Source organism: Anguilla anguilla, chromosome 10 (genome assembly GCF_013347855.1).
Source record: "Anguilla anguilla isolate fAngAng1 chromosome 10, fAngAng1.pri, whole genome shotgun sequence".
In the NCBI taxonomy this organism is placed as follows: Eukaryota; Metazoa; Chordata; class Actinopteri; order Anguilliformes; family Anguillidae; genus Anguilla; species Anguilla anguilla.
Window position 1 is genome coordinate 43,864,801 of NC_049210.1, and position 20,428 is coordinate 43,885,228.

The following is a 20,428-nucleotide window of genomic DNA, read 5'->3' on the forward strand; positions in this document are numbered from 1 at the left end:
AAGATGCCAATGAAAGAAAACGATTGATAAGTGCAAGAATAAAAAACGAGTTTCATTTTTGCTTTTTTTTTGTAGTAATAATGAACCATTTCACTACTACGGTCTAATACTAAAGTTATATGTATGGGTGCATTTCAGTAAATATTAAATAGATAATAAATTTCCATCTGACTATATTTTTCTACCATATCTGAGCTGAACCGGAGTGATTGATAACAAGGCTGTCTTCAGGTGTGTGGAGCCTGTGTGCGCTTGCCGATAGACCAGTCTTTATTTTTTGAATTCTATACGAAGCACTTTGTAATTTTGTTTCCCACTGGCTGCATTGCGCTTTTACACCAGGTGCTCTGAGGAGGAGACCCCTCCGATTGCGGCTGTACAGTATTCTGCTCTTAGACACAATAATACTACTGCGCACTTAATACTCAATTGTCCTTTTCGAAGGGACTTTTACCTTAGTATTGAGTGTTTGTTTCTATAGCAACGAGCAGGTCCTGGCGCAGTGTGGGGTGTTGTCCACAGGGGGAGCTGCGTGTGTTATGTTCGTAGGGGTGCGGTGAATTGCTCTCTGGCTCACTAACGCACTCCCAGCAGTCTCAAACAGATGTTGGGCTGACAGAGAAGGGTGGAGTATTAACATAATCACTTGATAATAATCTATGCCAACCGCCTGTGATGTAGGTATTGTAGGACACATGCTCTCACAGGCACGGGGGAACTGTGTGCACTTCAGTTCTAAAACCATCTCGTTCCGTCTTTCCACAACTAGCAGCCAACTCATCTCCAGGGTTTTGGTGTTGTGACGTCAGGGTTCAGTAAAGTTGAATCGTGACTCTGCAGCAGCGGGTCCCAACCCTGGTCCTGGAGACCCACCCGTCCCGTGGGTTTTCATTTCAACCCTAATTTGGCACGCCCGATTCTACTAATTAGCAGCTCGATGAGATCGCTACCTAGCTGCAGAATGAGATCTGCGTTGCTAGCGTTGAAATTGAAACCGGCAGGACGGTAGCCCCTCCAGAAACAGGGTCTGCAGCCACTGCTCTACAGCTTGGTCCCGTTGTTATCTGATGGGTATAGTCTTTATTCAGTCGTATTGTAGACTTAACGCTGAGCTCACGGCTCTGTAGTTTCGTACCGTTCTGCCCTCCTGCAGCTCTGTGTTGTCGCTTTATTTTTATCGTCTGAGAATTCTGGGCTGTATACTTACAAAACTCTTATGATTTGCATATATAATGTACTGTATTTTTATTTTTTGTTTTTTTTTTTAATGTTTTTTTTTTGGCTTTAATTTTGGTGAAAATTGTCAGCATTTAGAAGAATTAAATTATGGGAATTAAAATTACAAAGAATGCCAAAACCCCAATGATGTCTCATTTGTTACTTCCTTTGTGTTGCGTCTTTCTAACGTATTTCTTTCTCTGTACACTCTAGCCGTTTTAACTGGTTCATAGTGACCGCAGTAAAACCTGTCATGGTTCATATTTACTCCAGAACCTAAATATCATGTCAGCTGCTGCTTAACTTCCAAACTCCCATCTTTATGTTCCAGACCACTACGGTGTGCTTTTGCACACATTTTACAGGCTTTTCAAACCTCACCATTGTTTATGCTGCACTTAAGTTATTTTGGACACTGCTGCAAGATCATCAATATATAAGAAATTCTAGCAGTGGAAAACGTTCTATTGAGCAATAATAGTCTTTACAGCTTGTGATTTTGTATAATGTGTAGACTGTTTTATTTTGAACTAAAGGTCAGCTCATCTAGGTACCTACATGCAAAGTGGGCGTTATGACCTTGCACTTTGTGTAAGAAACCCACACTTAAATGAGGAAATTTCTCTGAATATTTATCTTTTTTGTGTTATTGTTTTCTTCTCCACGCTGCCACAGCACGGGGGGTGGGGGGGGAGGTCTCACCACAGATGTTTTTCACTGCTCTCTCAGTCTTAAGCCCTGTTTGCACTGGACCGGTTTTACCCCAATGTATCCTGTAATTGCAATTATCTATGATTTTGATTCGATATGAATCATCGTTCCTCATAATTTTTGCAGGTCTGGAGAATAAAAATTTCACCCTGAATCACCTTCTGTTTTTCAGTCAAGCTGAGACGACCTTAGATCGTACTAATCCTGTATGAATGGACGTCCCCGTAAAATTCAATTTGTTCAGTTGAATTCAATTTGTCCTTGTGAGAAACGTGGAGGCTGTTGAGGGGAGACTGTCGGGGAGATTTGATCTTTTTTTTTTTTTTTTTTTTTTAAATTCCATACGCCCAACCACCCCAGCATGGAAAACAATTTACAGAAGGGGGAAAAAAAATCTAAAAAGCTCTCTAAAGAGGAAGATACAGAGGTGGATTGCATGTGTTGCTGAATTTGGTGAGACTGCTTTCTATATATATTATATAGGAATCTACATTGAAAATGAATGGGAATGTTATGTCCAAAAAGCAGGAATTCCTGGTGTAGCAGGAAAAATCACATCCCTCACAGTGTCGGCACTCACATCCCTGAAATATCACATCCTTCACAGTGAATGGCACTCACATCCCTGAAAAATCACATTCTTCACAGTGAATGGCACTCACATCCCTGAAATATCACATCCTTCACAGTGAATGGCACTCACATCCCTGAAAAATCACATTCTTCACAGTGAATGGCACTCACATCCCTGAAATATCACATCCTTCACAGTGAATGGCACTCACATCCCTGAAAAATCACATTCTTCACAGTGAATGGCACTCACATCCCTGAAATATCACATCCTTCACAGTGAATGGCACTCACATCCCTGAAAAATCACATTCTTCACAGTGAATGGCACTCACATCCCTGAAATATCACATCCTTCACAGTGAATGGCACTCACATCCCTGAAAAATCACATTCCTCGCAGTGTATGGCACTCACACCCGGGACGAGGTCAGTTACCGTGGTGAAAAGGCAGTGATTCTTTCATCCGATACGAAAGCTCTGCTACAGTTACCCGCATAATGAGTGAAATTACATTACAGGAGCTCTTCCGGTAGAACTTGTCCTGTGTGAATAGAGAACGGATCATTATTGATGTATTTATCATACAATTTCCAGTAAGTAGTTCATGACGGAGATTCTGAATGTGCTGATGTCCTGGCAACAGATAAAAAGGAACTCCACTGGTATTCATAACTCAGATTCGGGACAATTTGTGGTTGTTCTGTGTATTGCTAATCCACGCCAGAAATGCCACATTGCTGTAACTGTGGAGTCAGAGCTCACTGAAGAATGTAAACCGATTTAAAAAGGATTGAAAAAAGGAATTACCGAATGATACCTCTATCGTGCACCATGATTATTTTTCCTGTGTTAAATTTTCTCACAGAATGTGAATATATGATGGCGGTCTGTTTAGGGGTATCACAACGGGTTAGCCTCTCCTATACCTGAGGTCCACAGTCCCCAGAGCAGAGGTGGAAGATCCAGGTTCAGAAAGTAAGAGTCCTTCCTAGTTTTTTTTTTTCTCCCCCCAATCACCTGGATTTGCTAATTAGCACAGTTCTTCAACTAATTATTGAAATCAGCTGGCTGAGTTCTCGGATGGAAGAAGCACATGAAAAAAACATTTACTTTCTGACCCCTGGACTGTCTACCTCTGCCACACTGTCCCAGTGTTGAAAAGAGAGTTTCAGTTTCAGTAGAAGCGTGGTGTATTTATGGAGCTGGAGTCGGGGTTGAGGATGGAGACTGTGGTTTTGCGAGATTATGTGGCTGAATGGTTGAAATTCTCCCTACTCCAGAAGGGAGGGAGGGAGGGAGGGAGGGCCGGAATTTTAAGACGATTGGCCCTAAAATAAATTGCAGGGAATGCTTGGAGGAAAGCTGCCACACAATGAAAGCAGTGAGAACTTGACCTCTGACCTCTGTACCCTCGCTGAAGCACTGAGACGGACGGCCGGTGTGCGGGCGCAGGATTATGTTTATAACCGAGTGTGGGGCACGTCACAGCGAGAGTGGCTGAACGAGCAGAGAGTGGACGGTTATGGATGTGACATCAGGTCTACTGCGTTTGGTGGTTGGGGTTAACCTCCGAGGGTTGTGATAGTCTCCTCTGGGAACAAAACTGGGTTTCGTGTTTGAAAAGGACCGGACAAGACCGAAAAAATAACTTCTCTTTTAATGTGAGGTTTACCACATTAAAAGAAAATTTTCGGAAAGTAGCCATTAGATCAGGTTTGAATGACAGTAGAAGAAATAATTTCATGCCCCAGTAGACTCTACCTCCAGATTGACAGCACTTTTGCAATGTTTGATTGATGGACAGAAGAGTGCACTTACCTGGCTGGATTTTAAATGATCATAGAACGTCTCCATTGTTTGTAACTTTATTAGTCTACTGGGGGTTTTCTGCACTTCTGTCAGAAATTTGGCATTTTTGAGAGAAGGAAAAAAAAATCAGAGAGCATTTTGTAATTTCTCATTTCTAACTGCTGAGCACAAGTAGCTTGGTACAGGTATTCTAATCCACACCACATGTTTAGGCATAAATCTCAACTGGCAGAAAATGTCATTTTAAAAAGACTTGACTGATTAAAAAGAGCTTATAAGAACCAATGAACATAGAATATATGGACAATTTAGATTTGTAGATTAGATTTTGTTTATATTTGGAATTGATAAAACACATTAGATTAAATCCAGCACACTGGTTTAATTGATTTATTTCATAGATAGATATGCAATTTTTATATTACTTGTTGTATTAATTTTTAAATGTTTTAATTTCTGAGGGGAAAAAAGAGAAAGATTTTGTTCAGTAACATACTACTTCCCTGCCAGAGCATTATTGAACATTCCGACCAATCCAGTAGAGAGAAAAAACATTAGTTTTTTACAACGCTGGTGCCCTCTAGTGTTGTAAAGCTGGAAATGCAGTGCAGCACACCAATGATTTAAATCCTGCAGGAACAACTGCAGTGTAATGCGCAGTATTCTCAGTGATTAAAACGACTTTGACTTGCGTGACTTCTGTGTCCCTACAGATTTTAAGGCTTTTTCACTGCTTGTCTCTTCCATAGCCACTGTGGACAGTGCGAGAGCCTATTAATTTTTATTAACCTCTGACAAGCCCTTGCAGGGACTAAGACGAGCCTTAAAATTAAATACCTGACCGACATTTGAAATATTCTTCACCACAAATATACTCATATTTGTTGAATGTCAATGTGCCCTTGGCTTATTCCTGAGAGTGCACGTGCATTGCACACACCCTTCCAGTTCTCACATGCTACCTCCGCAATAGTGGTTTTACCTGTCCGCTCACCTTTTACCTGTGCCACGTCACTAGAAAGGCACTCGCAGTGGAGGCTGTGTGTCACACAGCACTGGCCAACGGCCCTCTATGCCAGGGCCGCCCAACCTTGTTCCTGGAATGCTGCCGTCCTGTACGTTTTCACTCCAAAAATAACAAAGCACATCTCACCCAACGGCTAGAGATCTGGTTCAGTTGGTGATTAGCAGAATTAGGTGTGCCAAATCAGGGTTTACATGAAACCAAAAGGACGGTAGATTTCTAAGAACAGGGTTTGGCAGCCCTGCTCCAGCTGTAGAATGAGCTGTTGTGTTAGGGCAGGAGTGAAAACGTACAGGACGGTAGTTTTCTAGGAACAGGGCTGGGCAGCCCTGCTCTAGCCGTTTATTGGTGTGCTGTGTTAAGGTGAGAGTGAAAACCTCAGGGACAGTAAATCTCCAAGAACAGGGTTGGGCAGCCCAAACTAGCTGTGGAATGAGATGTCCCGTGTCTTAAAATAACTTTTTAATTTTCACTTCTGACTCACCTGTCCATAGAACATAATCCCAAAAGGCTTGGAAAAGGTGCTTCATCCAGGTGCTTTTCTTTTTTTTTTAAACAAACCTGAGATTGGCATTGCTGTTTCTGAGATTTCTGCCTTGCTACTCTCCCATGAATCCCATTTTTCCCCAGTCTTTTTCTTATTCTGGAGTCATGAACACTGACCTTGACTGAGGTGAAAGTGGCCTGCAGTTCTTTGGATGTTCTTCTGGGATCTTTTGTGACTGCCTGCATGAGTTGTCGCTGTGCCCTTGGAGAAATTTCAGCCGGCTGAGATTCACCACTGTTCCAAGTATTTTCCATTTGGGGATAATGACTCACTGCAGTTCAGTAAAGTGCAAGAACCTTAGAAATGGCTTTTGTAACCCTTTCCAGACTAATACATTTCAAATGTTTTCCCTCATCTCTTCTGGAATTTCCTTTCATTGTATAATATAGTGTGCTTGTAGAAACTTTGTGGTGACTACTTAACTCTGGTGATAAGGTTCAATGTCAGTGAGGTTTAGATTCAACAGGGCTGACTGCAATCAAGCCTGGTTGTGTTCAATAATCGGCATTCAATTATCAATTAAATTTGGTCAATTGGCTGAGTAATTAAGGGGGTTATTGCTGTTTCACTAAGGTGACATGGGTGTTTGATAATTTTTTTCATTAAATGAATGAAAATTTTTTTAAATGTGTTTTGTGTCTACTCGGTTTCCCTTTGTCTAATATTACATTTTGCCTAAAGATACGAAACCATTCAATGCGACAAATATGCAATAACAGAGGAAACCAGGAACGGGGCAAATGCTTTTTCGTGGCACTGTCAGCAGGTAGGTTCATTAACTTAAATACACACACAAAAAAAAAAAAAAAAACTTTCATGACACTGGAAGCGATAACTAAAATAGAAGCCCACAAAGGGTCTACAATGCTGGCAAGCAAGCATTCTACTTCTGATACTGCAATGCATTGGGGTGCTCTGCATGCATTATTTAAACTGGCAGTGGAAGGCTCTTAAATTAGGGGAGATTACGAGGGTATAATGAAGCTGCCCTCAGAGAACATTACACTGCTTAGAAATATTTGCGCGGTGATGCCGGATGCTCTTCAGCTATGAACTTGGGGGGGGGGAGGGGTGAAGCCCTGCCCAATCACACGAGACCTTCCACCAGCACCTGCTCTTTCTCAAACAACGGGTCTTTCACCAGACAAACAGAACACGACCACACCGTCTCCAAACACGTCAAATTCCCTGAACTCCTGTGTGAAGATCAGAAAGCCAAATTAACCCCTGACTGGGCAGGCAGAGGTGCAGAGCTACTGTGCGCGCACACACACACACACGCACACACACAAATAGACACACACACACACACACACACACAGACAGCAGCTCAGGAATGTCTGCGCTGTTTCATCAAAAGCCGTGTGCAGGTTTTATTGTATTCTAAATTTACATTTAAAAAAAGAAAGTCCGCCCATGTCCTTCAACCATTATGAAAGTTAACGCACAAATTCAATGTACATCTCATTGTATTTTACAGAGGAGTATAGGCATGAAGGCATGATTCAATCACAAGGCTTTCAAAACAATCATGTCAGACAAAATTCAGAATAAATAGAAGGTGCCATTGTTAGCAGAGAGCAATAGTCTTTCTTTTAAACACCTGCATCCCTCCCCTTACACCTGGAGCTGGGGTACCTCTCAGCTGGAGAGTCTAACCAATGAGAGGAGGGGAAAAAAAAAACAAACATACAAAAAAAAATCAAGAAGGGGCAGGATGGGAAGAATGTCAGGACCAGTGCATGAGTAAAACTACATTTGGTGTCCAAACAGCTTTTCACTAAAACAGCACAATATATGACGTCATAAGCAATGTGTTTGTTTTCCATACTTTAGATTTTTTTTTTCTATCAAAGAGTTCCTCAGGGGCCTCCAAACTGGGTTTGTGTGTGTGTGTGAGTGTGTTTCTTTTTTTTCATGGCAGTTCACAAGTTCACCAACAGCGCCACCTCCTGGCAGCACACAACTGAGAGGACCGTAGACAAACAGGAGACTGGGGTCACCTGACCAGTCATGACATCACAGAGGAGGGGGGGGGGGGGGGATTCCTGCTGTGGGATGAACACATTGCATTAAGAAGCTACTGTAGGTGCAGGATATAGTCTTTAAAATAAAAATATTCCTCAATTGTTTTTTTTATTTTTTATATCTGATTCAAAATCCTTTTCAAGTAACCTTTAAAAACAGTTAAAGAAAGCTTTGGGTTTTCAATGACAAAGCCATTAAAACTCATGCGAGCTGTGGTAGCCTCATGCACTAGTTATGGTAAACCATCCAAGCACTTTTTATTCATTAATATTGATAAATACAGACAGCAGCTTCATTAGAGATGGGGAGTTTCCTCTTCTGAATGTGGAGTATTTTTTTTTTTTTTTTTTTTTTTTAAATCAGGAGCAACTTCTGCCACCGTTACCTACATTTACCTGCTAAAGTAAAAAAAAATTAGTTATGTGGAATTGATTATCAATTTTTATATAGTCATATATATATGTTTCTCTCTCTCTCTCTGTCTCTCTCTCTCTCTCTCTCTCACTCGGCCTCTTATGAATGTACACAATGTATTAAGGGTGACACCTGAAATTACAATCACCAAAAAACAAACCCAAACAAAAAAACTGCTGTCCACTCTCACTGGCAGTTACAGCACTGGACACTGTCTGCGAGGTGTGATGTCATCAAAGGGGCGGGGCGGGGGGCTCCTTGCCTCCTCGACCGCTCTCTCTCAGGTTCAGGTTCTCTAGGGCCACGTCCAGGGGCATGATGTCCACGCAGCCCATGGCCCCGAAGTCGGCGAAGTCCCGGCGCTCGTCCTCGTCGGAGGAGCTCTCCTCGCGCACCAGCGTGGACAGCAGCAGCTCCTGCACGAAGAGGCTTCGGTCGGCCCGCTCGCTCTCCAGCGCCTGCCGCTCCGCCTCCGACATCTTGGGCTCGTTCAGCCTGCGGGGGGTGGGGGGGGGGGGGGGGGGGAGAGAGAGAGAGGAGCGCCGTCTGCAGCAGGGGGCGTGGCAAAGATGGGAGGGGGGGTGATGCCAGGGCGAACAGAGGGGGGCAGGGGGCGAGGCGACTGGAGCGCTAGTGGTTTGGGGGGGGCGGGGCAGGGCCAGTGTGAAAGGGGGAGTGCGGCAGGGACCAAGGCCAAGGCGAAATGGGGGGGCAGGGGACGGAGGGGTCCAGCAGTTTGGGGGGGCGGGGAGCGTAACGGGAGAGACTCACCTGCTAAGGAGGAACTGGGAACTGTGGGAGGCGGGCGGGGCGCTGTCGGAGGGGGCGGGGTTGGCGTTGCTGCTGGTCTGCGTGACGGTGGTGCTGATGTTGCCGGGGTTACCGCGGCGCGTGGCGTTGCGCGCCGTCTCCAGCTGCTGCCGCGCCGCCTGCGCCTGCTGCCGCTCCAGCTGCAGCTGCATCTGCAACTGCTGCAGCTGCGACGCAGACGGACCGGCCGAGTTCAGCTGCGCAGAGCGCCGCACGCCCGACAGCTGCGATAAAAGCTCTGCAGAGAGAGAGAGAGGGAGAGGGAGACGAACAGAGAGAGAGGGAGAGAGGGGAGGGGGAGAGGAAGGGGGCGGGAGGAAGAGGGGGAGGGGGGGGCAGGAAGAGAGGAGAGAGGGAGTGAGAGGGAGAGGGCGAAGGACAATGTGAAAATGATGCACCATTAAAATATTAATCCGAGAGAGTAACCCTTACACTCAGAACTCAGAATAAGATAAGATGCACTTGATTGAACAGTGTGGAGTAATTTGTCTTCAGCATTTAACCCATCCTAATTGCTTAGGAGCAGCGGGCAGCCACAGTGCAGCACCCAGGCGACTCCACTTCTGAGGCCAGTGACATGCTTGTCTTTCAATGTGGGTGGAGACCAGAGTACCCACTAGAAACCCAGGCAAACATGGGGAGAACACGCAAACTCCGCGCAGAGAGGATCCAGACGGCCGGGACTCGAACTCGGAGCCTCCGTCTTGCAACAGTGCCAACCATTGTGCCACTGTACCACCCAATCCCAAATACAACGATCCTCATCTCCATTCTAATGTACAGATGCATTCTGGGAGGAACCCAGACCCACATTTCCAATAGTCCTGGCACATCACCCCAGCCTCAGCCTGTACAGTCAATGACCCAAAAGAGGCTTCCTCACTTGGAGTGAGATGGGCCTTGTGTCCAACATTGTTCATCACTGGCCATGATGTTGGGGCAATTTGCATCCACTGACCAAAAACCATGTCAAGGAAATAAAATTCCTTCTGTTTGCAGATGACCTGGTTCTGCTGTCACTCACGATACAAAGGCTGCAGGAGAACCTGGCTTTTCTGGAGAAACACTGTCAGACGTGGGCCCTGGCAGTAAATATGACAGAAACTAAAATGCTGACCACATATACTTACAGACTTGGGAATGAAAGACTGGAACACTGCACACCTTGTGCTTATCTGGGACTAAAAATAAGCTCCACACGGCAGCGAAAGAGCTGAAAGAGAGGATATGGTGGACCTTCTATGGTGAGAATGTGCATGTACGTGTGTGCGTGTGCGTGTACTTTTACTTTGTGCAAGTATTTTACACAGCCAGGTGTCCTTGTTCTTTACCTGCGATGGGGTCCATAGCTTCCCTGTTGCTTGGAGAGTAGGAGGAGCTCTGGGAGGTGGAGAGCCCCCCGGTGGAGCTGCTGGTAAAGTGCATGTTGGATCGGCGTGCCCGTGGCCCCCCTAGACCCCGGCCAGGGTGAAACATCCGGCGCACATGCCGAACTCCGCTCGATTCATCCTGAGCAGTCAGGTTAAGGACAACACCCACCCACAGTAGAGTACAGTACAGTACACCGCACACACGCATGTCCACACGTATACAAACACGCACACACACTGCATACTGTCTACACACTGCATATACCACACACTGCATAATCTACAAACACTGCATACACTACACATGCACTTCATACGTCACACACACTTCATACTCCCTACACACTGCATACACCACACACTGCACACACCACACACAGTGTACACTACACACACTGCATACACCACACACACACTGCATACACTACACAAACTGCATACATTACACACATTACAAACTACTCACTCAACCACACCACTAAAACATCCACACACGGTGAAATGCACATGGATAAAAGGATATTAAATCTCTAGGTGCTCTGTGTTCGAGTGTGAGATGTGCAGCAAAGTCATCTGTCACATGATTGGGATCACCTCCTGGTAGCGCTGCACAGATGGGACAGATCTGAAACAGAGACAAGTACTCTAAACACTGATCCTGCTCGACACACTGATCCAGCTCTCAACACTGACCCAGATCTGAACACTGATCCAATACTGATCCAGCTCTCAACACTGGGAAGCACTTTGGGCCACAAATAATTTATGAAAAGTGCTCTGAAGAGGTCACTATATAAAATTCTTATTTTTAGCCCTACATACACACCCTCACTCACATTGACAATGAAGCAGTTGTGAGGGTATGCCCATGGGGGTTTGGGTTTGAGGGCGTGGCCGTGGGGGCTTGTGTGTGTGTGTGTGGGGGGGGGGGGGGGGGGGGGGGGCGTGGTTGTAGGGGGTACTCACCACTTCTGTGGAGGTCTCTGCGTGTTCTGAAGTGACATGTTCCTGTAGAGATGTTTCTGTGTACCCCATTCTTCCACAGTACGGACAGGTAAAGGACTGCGGCTGCTCAACTGAGAAAGCCTCCCCACCGTAATACAAGTCTGCAGCAACAAAAAGAATTACGATGCATCATCATCCGGCCAAACAGCCAATCACATTTCAATATACACTTACCGAAATCTACCCTGGTTAATATACACTGCATGGGGGTACTTACCGAAATCTACCCTGGTTAATATACACTGCATGGGGGTACTTACCGAAATCTACCCTGGTTAATATACACTGCATGGGGGTACTTACCGAAATCTACCCTGGTTAATATACACTGCATGGGGGGGTACTTACCGAAGTCTACCCTGGTTAATATACACTGCATGGGGGGGGGGGTACTTACCGAAATCTACCCTGGTTAATATACACTGCATGGGGGTACTTACCGAAATCTACCCTGGTTAATATACACTGCATGGGGGTACTTACCGAAATCTACCCTGGTTAATATACACTGCATGGGGTGCTCTGTCGTGTGTCTGGTGGTGGTGGCTCCGCTCTCGTAGCACGATGCACACAGGTCGTAGTCGTAGCAAATTAAACACTTGTATCTGCGTCCCCTAAAGTTTCCTTTCAAACACGCATCACAGCTGACACCTGGAAGACAGGAAATTAAATTCAGACCCTGAAACGCAACATTCATGTACACACACACACTGATGTACGCACGCACACTGATGTACACGCACGCAGGCACCAGAAATGCTGAACACATGAAAAATGCTTTAACAACAATGTGCAATTACTTGGTAAATTTCACTGTAAATTCTGGTACATGAATAATACCACACAATGATGGCTGCAATGCATGTAGAAATAATAATGAGATAATGACTGAAGTCCTACTTAAATTTCACAAAAAAAAAAAAAAAAAGATAAATTAACAATTCAAATGCTAACCCCATAGCGCTGCATTGCGTGTTAGGGGCAACACTATTATTAAACAAGTGCTACTTTAAAAGAACAACGAACATTTACACCCAGTCTGTACTGTGGGTGGCAGATTAAAGGGGATGTTCTCCATATGACCACAGCTGCACTGCAGTACATTACCAGGAATAGCTTATTCTTTCATTGTAGACTGGCCACCCCCTTTAAGCATAGACTTTAAAACCGATCACAGTGCAAGCATGTGTCAATCATGCTGGGGAAAAGACTGAACAGGAAAAATGAGAACTTGCACTAAATTATGATGGTGTAAACAAGCGACTCTTTCTTCATGGGTCTGTTGCTCATGCAAAGGTGATGCTTTTATTTTGGGGTAGCACTTCTGGGGTGAGCCTGAAATTCCAGAAGCTGGAAGCAGCTGAACTAGAGGTTTCTGAAGCACTTATGTCAGCCTAACCCTAAGAAGTACTTTGTCTTTACAGTGACTGCGAATACGATACTGTAGGCTTACATCATAGCCATTTCTCCTCTCACACTCATTAACACTGTAACCTAGCACTGACACCATAAACTAGCATAACACTGTAAATTCACACTCACACTGATACTGTAAACTAACATAAAACTGTAAACTATCATAACACTGTAAATTCACACTGACACTGTAAACTAACATAACACTGTAAACACACATTAATACTATAAACTTATACTGTCACTATAACACTAAACTCACACTGACACTGTATACTCAGGTTAACACTGCAAGCACACTGATACTGCTATGGCTCTGCAGACAATGTTATTTGCAAAATATAGAACACATTTTCTACATCAAATCTCATTACAATTGTGTCCATCAGAATCACAGTTAAGCATGGCTACTGGCACTCACAGCACAAGGAAGTCTCTGTAGGTGGCAGTTTATTACTGTTATTAAGGCACAATATGGTTGAATGCGTACTCTGTGTGTACTCCATCCAGAGACACCAACACTGTTGCCCCAGCTGATCTCAGACTCACAGCTTCCTCATCATGAGTGCATCCTGCACAGTGCATCCCTCTGTTCACACACCGAAGAAGCAAAAGACACTCTTCCCTGTGGGAGAGGCTTCTGAGAGACGCAGTCCAGGGATACTGCTAAATAAAGCACGGACTAAAGTTAGCCCGCTCGCTAGCTAACTGTGGGAACTTCTGAAGATGTCAGCCTCTTTGGGTCTACGGCTTATTGACAGAAATTCCCATAGCGCCTGTCAGTACTGAGAAATAAACGATGTTCAACTGTATTCTTCCAATCTGGGTTTTTTTTCCACGCTTAAAGTAATCAATTACTTCTTAATTACTCCTTAATTGCAGCCTCTGACTGGATGAGGACCTGAATCTCCCGCTGTTCCAGGTGTCAATCACCTGCTGGTTGAAGCAGGTATTTAAACCCTCTAGATCTTCAGGGGCACAGACACCATACATGGTGCTGATTGGTTCAAACAGCCTCACATACTAATCCTAACCAGCCAACTAGCCACCTGCTGTAGGGCTTGCAAACTGTTTCAACTAATGAAACAAATGCACGATTAGGTGTCCAGGGTGGCAGCCAGGTGATGACTATTACCAAGACACTCGGGATAAAATGGTACCCAATCCAGACAAGCCGATGGACCTTTCATGACTAAAACCACCCATTTTCACACTACTCCTTCATTTCTGTTTAACAGGATCCTTCCAGCAACAGCCAACACATTACACATTAGTCTGCAGAGAGGCCTGGAGGCTGAACACCACAGCCTGAGAATCTGCCTCTCACTGTACCTGAACACCAGGGCCTGAGCATCTGCCTCTGACTGTACCACAATGTCTTGATCTGAGCATCCGTCTCTAACTGTACCTGAACACCAGGGCCTGAGCATCTCATTCCCACAGTACCTGAGCCTGAGCGTCTGCTCTTGCGGTACTTGAACACTCTGAGCTGAGCATCAGCCTCTAACTGTACCTGAACACCAGGGCCTGAGCATCTGCCTCTAACTGTACCTGAACACCAGGGCCTGAGCATCTCATTCGCACAGTACCTGAACATCTGGGGCTGAGTGTCTGCTCTCACAGTACCTGAACACTACTTAGAACTGAGCATCTGCCTCTCGCCTGTGTGGATAGTTCTGGAAGGTACTATGACACTCCTGACTTTGTGCGCCATGGTTAACTGTCACTAGTTAATCTGACAAAAAAAAAAAAATCTGATATGTTTCACGTGATCCTTCAGGCCCATAAATCAGCAAGATCCGCGTGCCAGAAAAGACATTTAAACTGACAAAGAAGCCAAAAACTTTAATTGAAAAGGAACAGGGAGGAGTTTGGTCACTCATTATATTCAACTTTTATTCACGGCTTTTGTTTTTTCCTGCTGGGTAAGCGCAATTATGAAGAAACATAATATATCATACTTAACCGTGTGACATATTGCAAAGACAATATACAGCCTTGTAGGGTAGCATTAGTACAGTGGGCAGTACTGTACGACTCTAAAATCACTGAGTTCTGGGGTAGCCAGACCCTACACAATGCCCTGTCTGAAAACTTGCACAGTGTGTCATTCCAAATATTCAGTAGTCTGGTCACTATGTGCATAACCCACACCCACTCAAAGGTCTGAGATAAACTATGCCTCAGAATTCAGCAGGCTACATAACCCAGGTAGGCAGGTAACTTGTGAGGAATCTCCCAGCCCAGTGGTTTCAAACTTTATTACAATTCACATGCAAAAGACTCATAACAAATATTTCAAACTGTGAGGAATCACAGAAGATTATTCAACACTAAGAAACAATATAAATCAATAGCCGAAAAAGGTCTGCATGTGCCTGTCCTCTGGTGCAAGAATAACTGAAGTAGGATTCCACAGGATTAGCTTGTCCGACTGGGAGACTTAACATGAGGGACATCTCCCGAAAAATCAGCAGCATCTCATCATAACAAATTTTTAAATCAACTCATTAAACCAATAATGCAACACTTTAAATGCGATTATGCGTGACCTCTGATAAGTCAGCAAATTTTAGTGTTTGCATGTCAATTTGCGAAGTCACCCACGCGTAAGTTGTTTGCTGCTAATGAAAGTATTAAACTCGGACATACCGACGTAGTTCGCATCTAATAATAGACTACAGTTCCAGGTGACGTCTCTATCGGCAAAAAAATGAATTTAGACTTGATCATTCGCTAGTTCAGGCAGTGTTACATTCACCGATGCATTTAGGTAACCATTCGATTCCAAGAAAATTTCTCCCCGATCTCATGGTGCAAAACTTACGAAACTGCTATTTCTAGCTATGGTAATACAATTAACATTACAATATTTATCGAGCTTAATAGGGAGTCCACCAACTAAAGATTTATGCAATCACTCATTTCACTCACCTACAGAGCACCTAACGTAACCTGGAAACATAAAGCTTATCAGTGTTCCAAACATAATAAAAGGACACTAAAACTACAACGATGGGTAACCAATTAATTAAGAAAGATCGCTGGACTGGTTATTGACTCGATGTCTTTAAACCTTTCAGGAGTAACTTGGCTAGCTACGTGCTATGGAAGCGTTTTGCTAAGCACTAGACTATGTGCAGTTTGCTGAGCTAGCTGTTAGCGTAGCCGGTTAGGCCTAACACTACACCGGCACTTAGTTATCCGCCGTTTAAAAAAATTATAATCGCGATTTCACCAGGCGAGCGATGACAACATTGCACTGGCCGATCACAGTAATTAACTTAGCTGCCTCCCCAGAGAACACATTAATTTAGGCAGGTGATCGCACTTGGGTGGTAGAATGACATAACTACCATTGATAAGTTAGCCTGCTATGCAGACAGTAGGATATTTATATGACGGAAACAGGTGATCTGGATCATTAGCGAATACATTATAAAGCAGAACATAAACAGTTGGCTAGCCAGAAAAATTAGTCTGATGACAACCCTTTAACTTCAGCTAGCGATTTAGCTACATATTCCATTAAAAGCACTGTACAACAGCAAATCGCCAAATGTCCGGTTAGCTAAACCAGTTAGCTAGCTAGCTAACAGTTAAAACCATTCCCATTGGTTCAGCTGTTAGCTGCCATTAACCAGCCGCTAAACCAGTTCCCTGCCCTCAGCTAGCAGCTAAACCAGTCCCCTAACGCTAGCAAAAAGCTAAACGAATTGCATAACGTTAGCTGGCTAGCTAAACTAGCCGCTTACAGGAGAAGGCCGTCGTCAGGCCTCACCCCTGATGACAGTGCATTCACCACCTCCGCGACCGGGGTCTGAGCGGCCGCAACGGATCCACGATTTCAACCCGGTAATAACAAGCAACCAGACCAAAGTGGCCTGCGCTGAGATCACGGGGAACTCAACCAGGGTCCTCTCTCCATAACTGGGGCGATAGCTGCCGGGGTAACGTTAGCCTCATGTTTGTGCCTCGTTCCTGCGCTCATTTGGCGCAGGCAGACCTCAGCTCGGTGGCTGCAACTCGCCCGGCAGAGAGACCTGGGCAAACGGGGAAACTGCGGCCTGGGGTAAACTGCATGGCGGCGGCCATCATGAGCTTCATCCAGCGCATCACAGTACAAACATGGCAACCCTCGACTAGCAGTTAGCATGCTAACGGCTCGCTGGACGCTTCTCCGGCACAGTAACGTTAGTTGTGTTTTCTTCTCTTACCTTCATGTCGGGACATCATACAGACGCTGACACAGCCCCCTCCTCGGGCTCCCGGGCACGGATCACACAAAAGGATACTGCTTTTGAGAACTGAAGCCGTGACTCGGTCTCTTTTTCTTCTTTTCTCATGAAGGATCCTGAGCTTCCAGCTCTTTACCTCCCCCTCGCCGTCTGTCACCGCTGTACAGACGGAGAGCTGCTGCATCGTTAAACAACCGCCAGGGGGAGTAGTTTAATGGTTCTCTGCTAGCTAGCTACATAGCGACGAGTTACATAGATTAGGTACATAGCTACGGTTGGCCATGTATGATGATGATGATAATAATAATAATAATTGTTATTATAATTATAATAATAATTATATATTTTCAAAGACATCTTACAGAGGTAAAATAAACACAAAATATTTTTTTGAATGGAGCTATCATGCATTTTTCAATGGATTCACTGGACACCTCACTGCTCACAAACCACCCCAAGACTACACGACTCACCACCCATCACAGCAACACACTAGTTGCCACCCCCTTCAACAGTACTCACCACCCACCCCAACACCAGTCTACTCACCACCCACCCCCACACAAGTCTACTCACCTTCTGACCCACACAAGTCTACTCACCTCCCTTCCCCACACCAGTCTACTCACCAACCTGACAGAATCCCCTTACTATTGGCAAGAGGACATGGATTTTAGTTATGAATGAAGATTAATTGAAAATGAGAATTATCAGAAAGGATTTTTTTGTCTTTTGCACAGCTTGTACTGCTAACAGTAACACTACTAACAAATAGCAATGTATGCTATATAACTATGGTGCTGTCCATAAGTGTTTGGACAATGACACAATTTTTGTTGTTTTGGCTCTGTTCTCCAGCGCATTGGATTTGAAACGAAACAATGAGGTTCAGGCGCAGACTATCAGCTTTAATTTGAGGACATTTACCTCCATATTGAACTGTCTGGGAATTACAGCCCTTTTTTAACAGAAATGGGGGATTTTAGGGGACCAAAATGTAATTTGACAATTGGCTGATCAGCTGATTTCTGATCAGCTCTTTGTTGTTGCATCATTAGTTCATGCACAAGAAGCTAACAAAAAGTCTAGCGTTGAATCTAGATGGAGCATTTGCATTTGGAGCCTGTTGCCGTTGTTTCTCAACATTAGGACAAAAGAAATGTCAATGCCAGTTAAGCAGGTCATCATGAGGCTGACAATTCAGAATATGTCGATCGGCAACGTTGGGTGTGTCAAAATAAACGATGTGGTACATTGTTATAAAGCAAGAACGCACTGGTGAGCTCAGCAATAGCAAACGACCTTCCAAGGCATTCCAGGGAAAACCACTGTAGTGGCTGACTGAAGAACACTTCCAACTGTGAAGCAAAAACCCCTTTTTAGCTGTTTAACAGATCAAGAACATGTGGGCATAGGTGTGTCAAAGACTACCATAAAGAAAAAACTACACCAGCATAACCTCAGAGGGTTCACCGCAAGATGCAAACCGCTGGTGAGCCTTAAGAACAGAACGGCCAGGTTAGAGTTTGCTAAAAAGGATGCAAAAACCATATAGTTCTGGAACCAAGTCTTATGGACAGATGATATGAGTATTAACCTGTACAAAGGTGATGGAAAGAGGAATGTGTGGGCAAAGAAAGAAACTTCAGGCTGTCATTAAATGCAAAGAACTATTAACCAAGTATTAAATATGACTATTTAAGAATATGTTAATTTGTCCAATTAATTTGTATAAAATTTTTTGTAATTTTTAATATTCCCAATAAATACTACATTCTAGTTAATAATGACAGTTTAGTAGCCTATCCATATTGATGAGCTATGCTGTAGATAGGCCTATCTTGATTTCTAAGTGGCTAGCCTTCTTGTGGGCAAAATGGTCAGATAGATGCTGTGCTAGTACCGTCTAGATTCCTTACTAACGTGTCTCGGCCTGCTAGCTTCTTTTCTCAATGATACCTGCGAGAGAGACCACTATGAACTTATTTAAACCACTGCCATGTATCCCAGAGGCTGCATTAATACGTTGAGCCATTAGAGGGCGTCAAAGTGCTACAACTGGGATAGTGAAGGTACAGCACAGGGTCTCTTTTGCCTCTACGATCTTTCAGCTCAGTGTAAAATACATTCATTGAACTGTGTGTCTCCAGTTTTTTTCCCTTTTGAACCACCAGTTGTTCCTTTTGTACTCTTGCTGTGGCAGCCTTACCCAACCTGCACAAGGAGCAACATATTCATGCAGCAATTTCCAGTGTTACATTAATTGCATTGCAATACATTGCGCTGCATTAATTTGGCAGACACTTTTGTCCAAAGTAATGTATAGTAAGTGCATACTGAAGGTCCTTGGAGCGACTGCAGAACACAGGTCAGATAAAGTGCAATTCTGTCATGAAGAAGCAGCTATCCATAGCCATGGACATCAAGTCTAGTTCACACAGTGAAGCTATGGCTAAGTCTTGAGATAGAAGTGAGGTATGATTTCCAGGCACAATAAAAGAACCACAAGTCTGAGATCAAGATACATATGATTAGTGAGTAGCCCTGTAGAAAAGTGTAGTGTGAATGTAATGTTGAGGTACAGCATATACTGAAAACAAACTGTGTGGCAGAATAAGAATACATATTATGTGTATTTATTTGAACAGATAAATGTGTGCATTTTACGATGTTTTTTGTTTTCATTCTTGTGTAAGCAGCCTACCCCAGCTGTTGTGCAACGCATAATAGAACGTTGTGTCACATGAATGCCATTTCATCAGATTTCTGAATGTTTCTCTTCAAAAACACCATTCGAACCCCACTGTGTAAGAGATGAGATATGACACAGACTACAAAATAACTGGACTCGTGGTAAAAAGTCTTTCTGCATATCCCAATTCACGTCCAGCTTTTAAATGCTGTTCATAATATGGCCATTACGGGTATGACCACCAGGGGCAGGCTGTGGGTGTAATGTGAGTAAGTATGAAAGTATGAAGATGGTGTGTGTATACATATATGTGTGTGTGTGTGTGTGTGTGTGTGTGTATACATATGTGTGTGTGTGTGTGTGTGTGTGTGTGTAAAATTTTACACACTGATTATTTTAACTTTGGTATTTGCATGAACTTCAATTTTTAAAATAATGAATAATTTATTATCATTAATTTATGAAAATAAATATTTGGAAATGTACACTGTTAAGTCTGTTTGTGTGAGTGTATGTGTGTGTATGCGTATATACAATTCCTGATTATTTTAACATTGTTTTGCATGAACT

The 20,428-nt window shown here is 44.0% G+C and overlaps 1 protein-coding gene across 1 annotated transcript; it reads right to left on the bottom strand.

Moving 5' to 3' along the window:
* Positions 1 to 7,231: 7,231 nt before the first annotated feature.
* On the bottom strand, positions 7,232 to 17,375 carry LOC118206850 (E3 ubiquitin-protein ligase KCMF1-like). The gene is made up of 7 exons (XM_035379974.1): positions 17,146 to 17,375; positions 11,996 to 12,163; positions 11,474 to 11,613; positions 11,031 to 11,132; positions 10,469 to 10,646; positions 9,099 to 9,375; positions 7,232 to 8,822 (listed from the first exon to the last, which is right to left on the bottom strand). Exons 1-7 carry the CDS (start codon positions 17,348 to 17,350, stop codon positions 8,561 to 8,563), a joined length of 1,332 nt encoding a protein of 443 aa, XP_035235865.1. The 5' UTR covers positions 17,351 to 17,375; the 3' UTR covers positions 7,232 to 8,560.
* Positions 17,376 to 20,428: the final 3,053 nt, after the last annotated feature.

Coding starts and splice junctions, on each gene's coding strand:
- LOC118206850 (XM_035379974.1), bottom strand. CDS start 17,350: ATGCAGCAGCTCTCCGTCTGTACAGCGGTGACAGACGGCGAGGGGGAG. Junction 12,164..17,145: donor TATGATGTCCCGACATGAAG/GTAAGAGAAGAA, acceptor CCTGTCTTCCAG/GTGTCAGCTGTGATGCGTGT. Junction 11,133..11,473: donor CAGAGACCTCCACAGAAGTG/GTGAGTACCCCC, acceptor TCTCTGTTTCAG/ATCTGTCCCATCTGTGCAGC.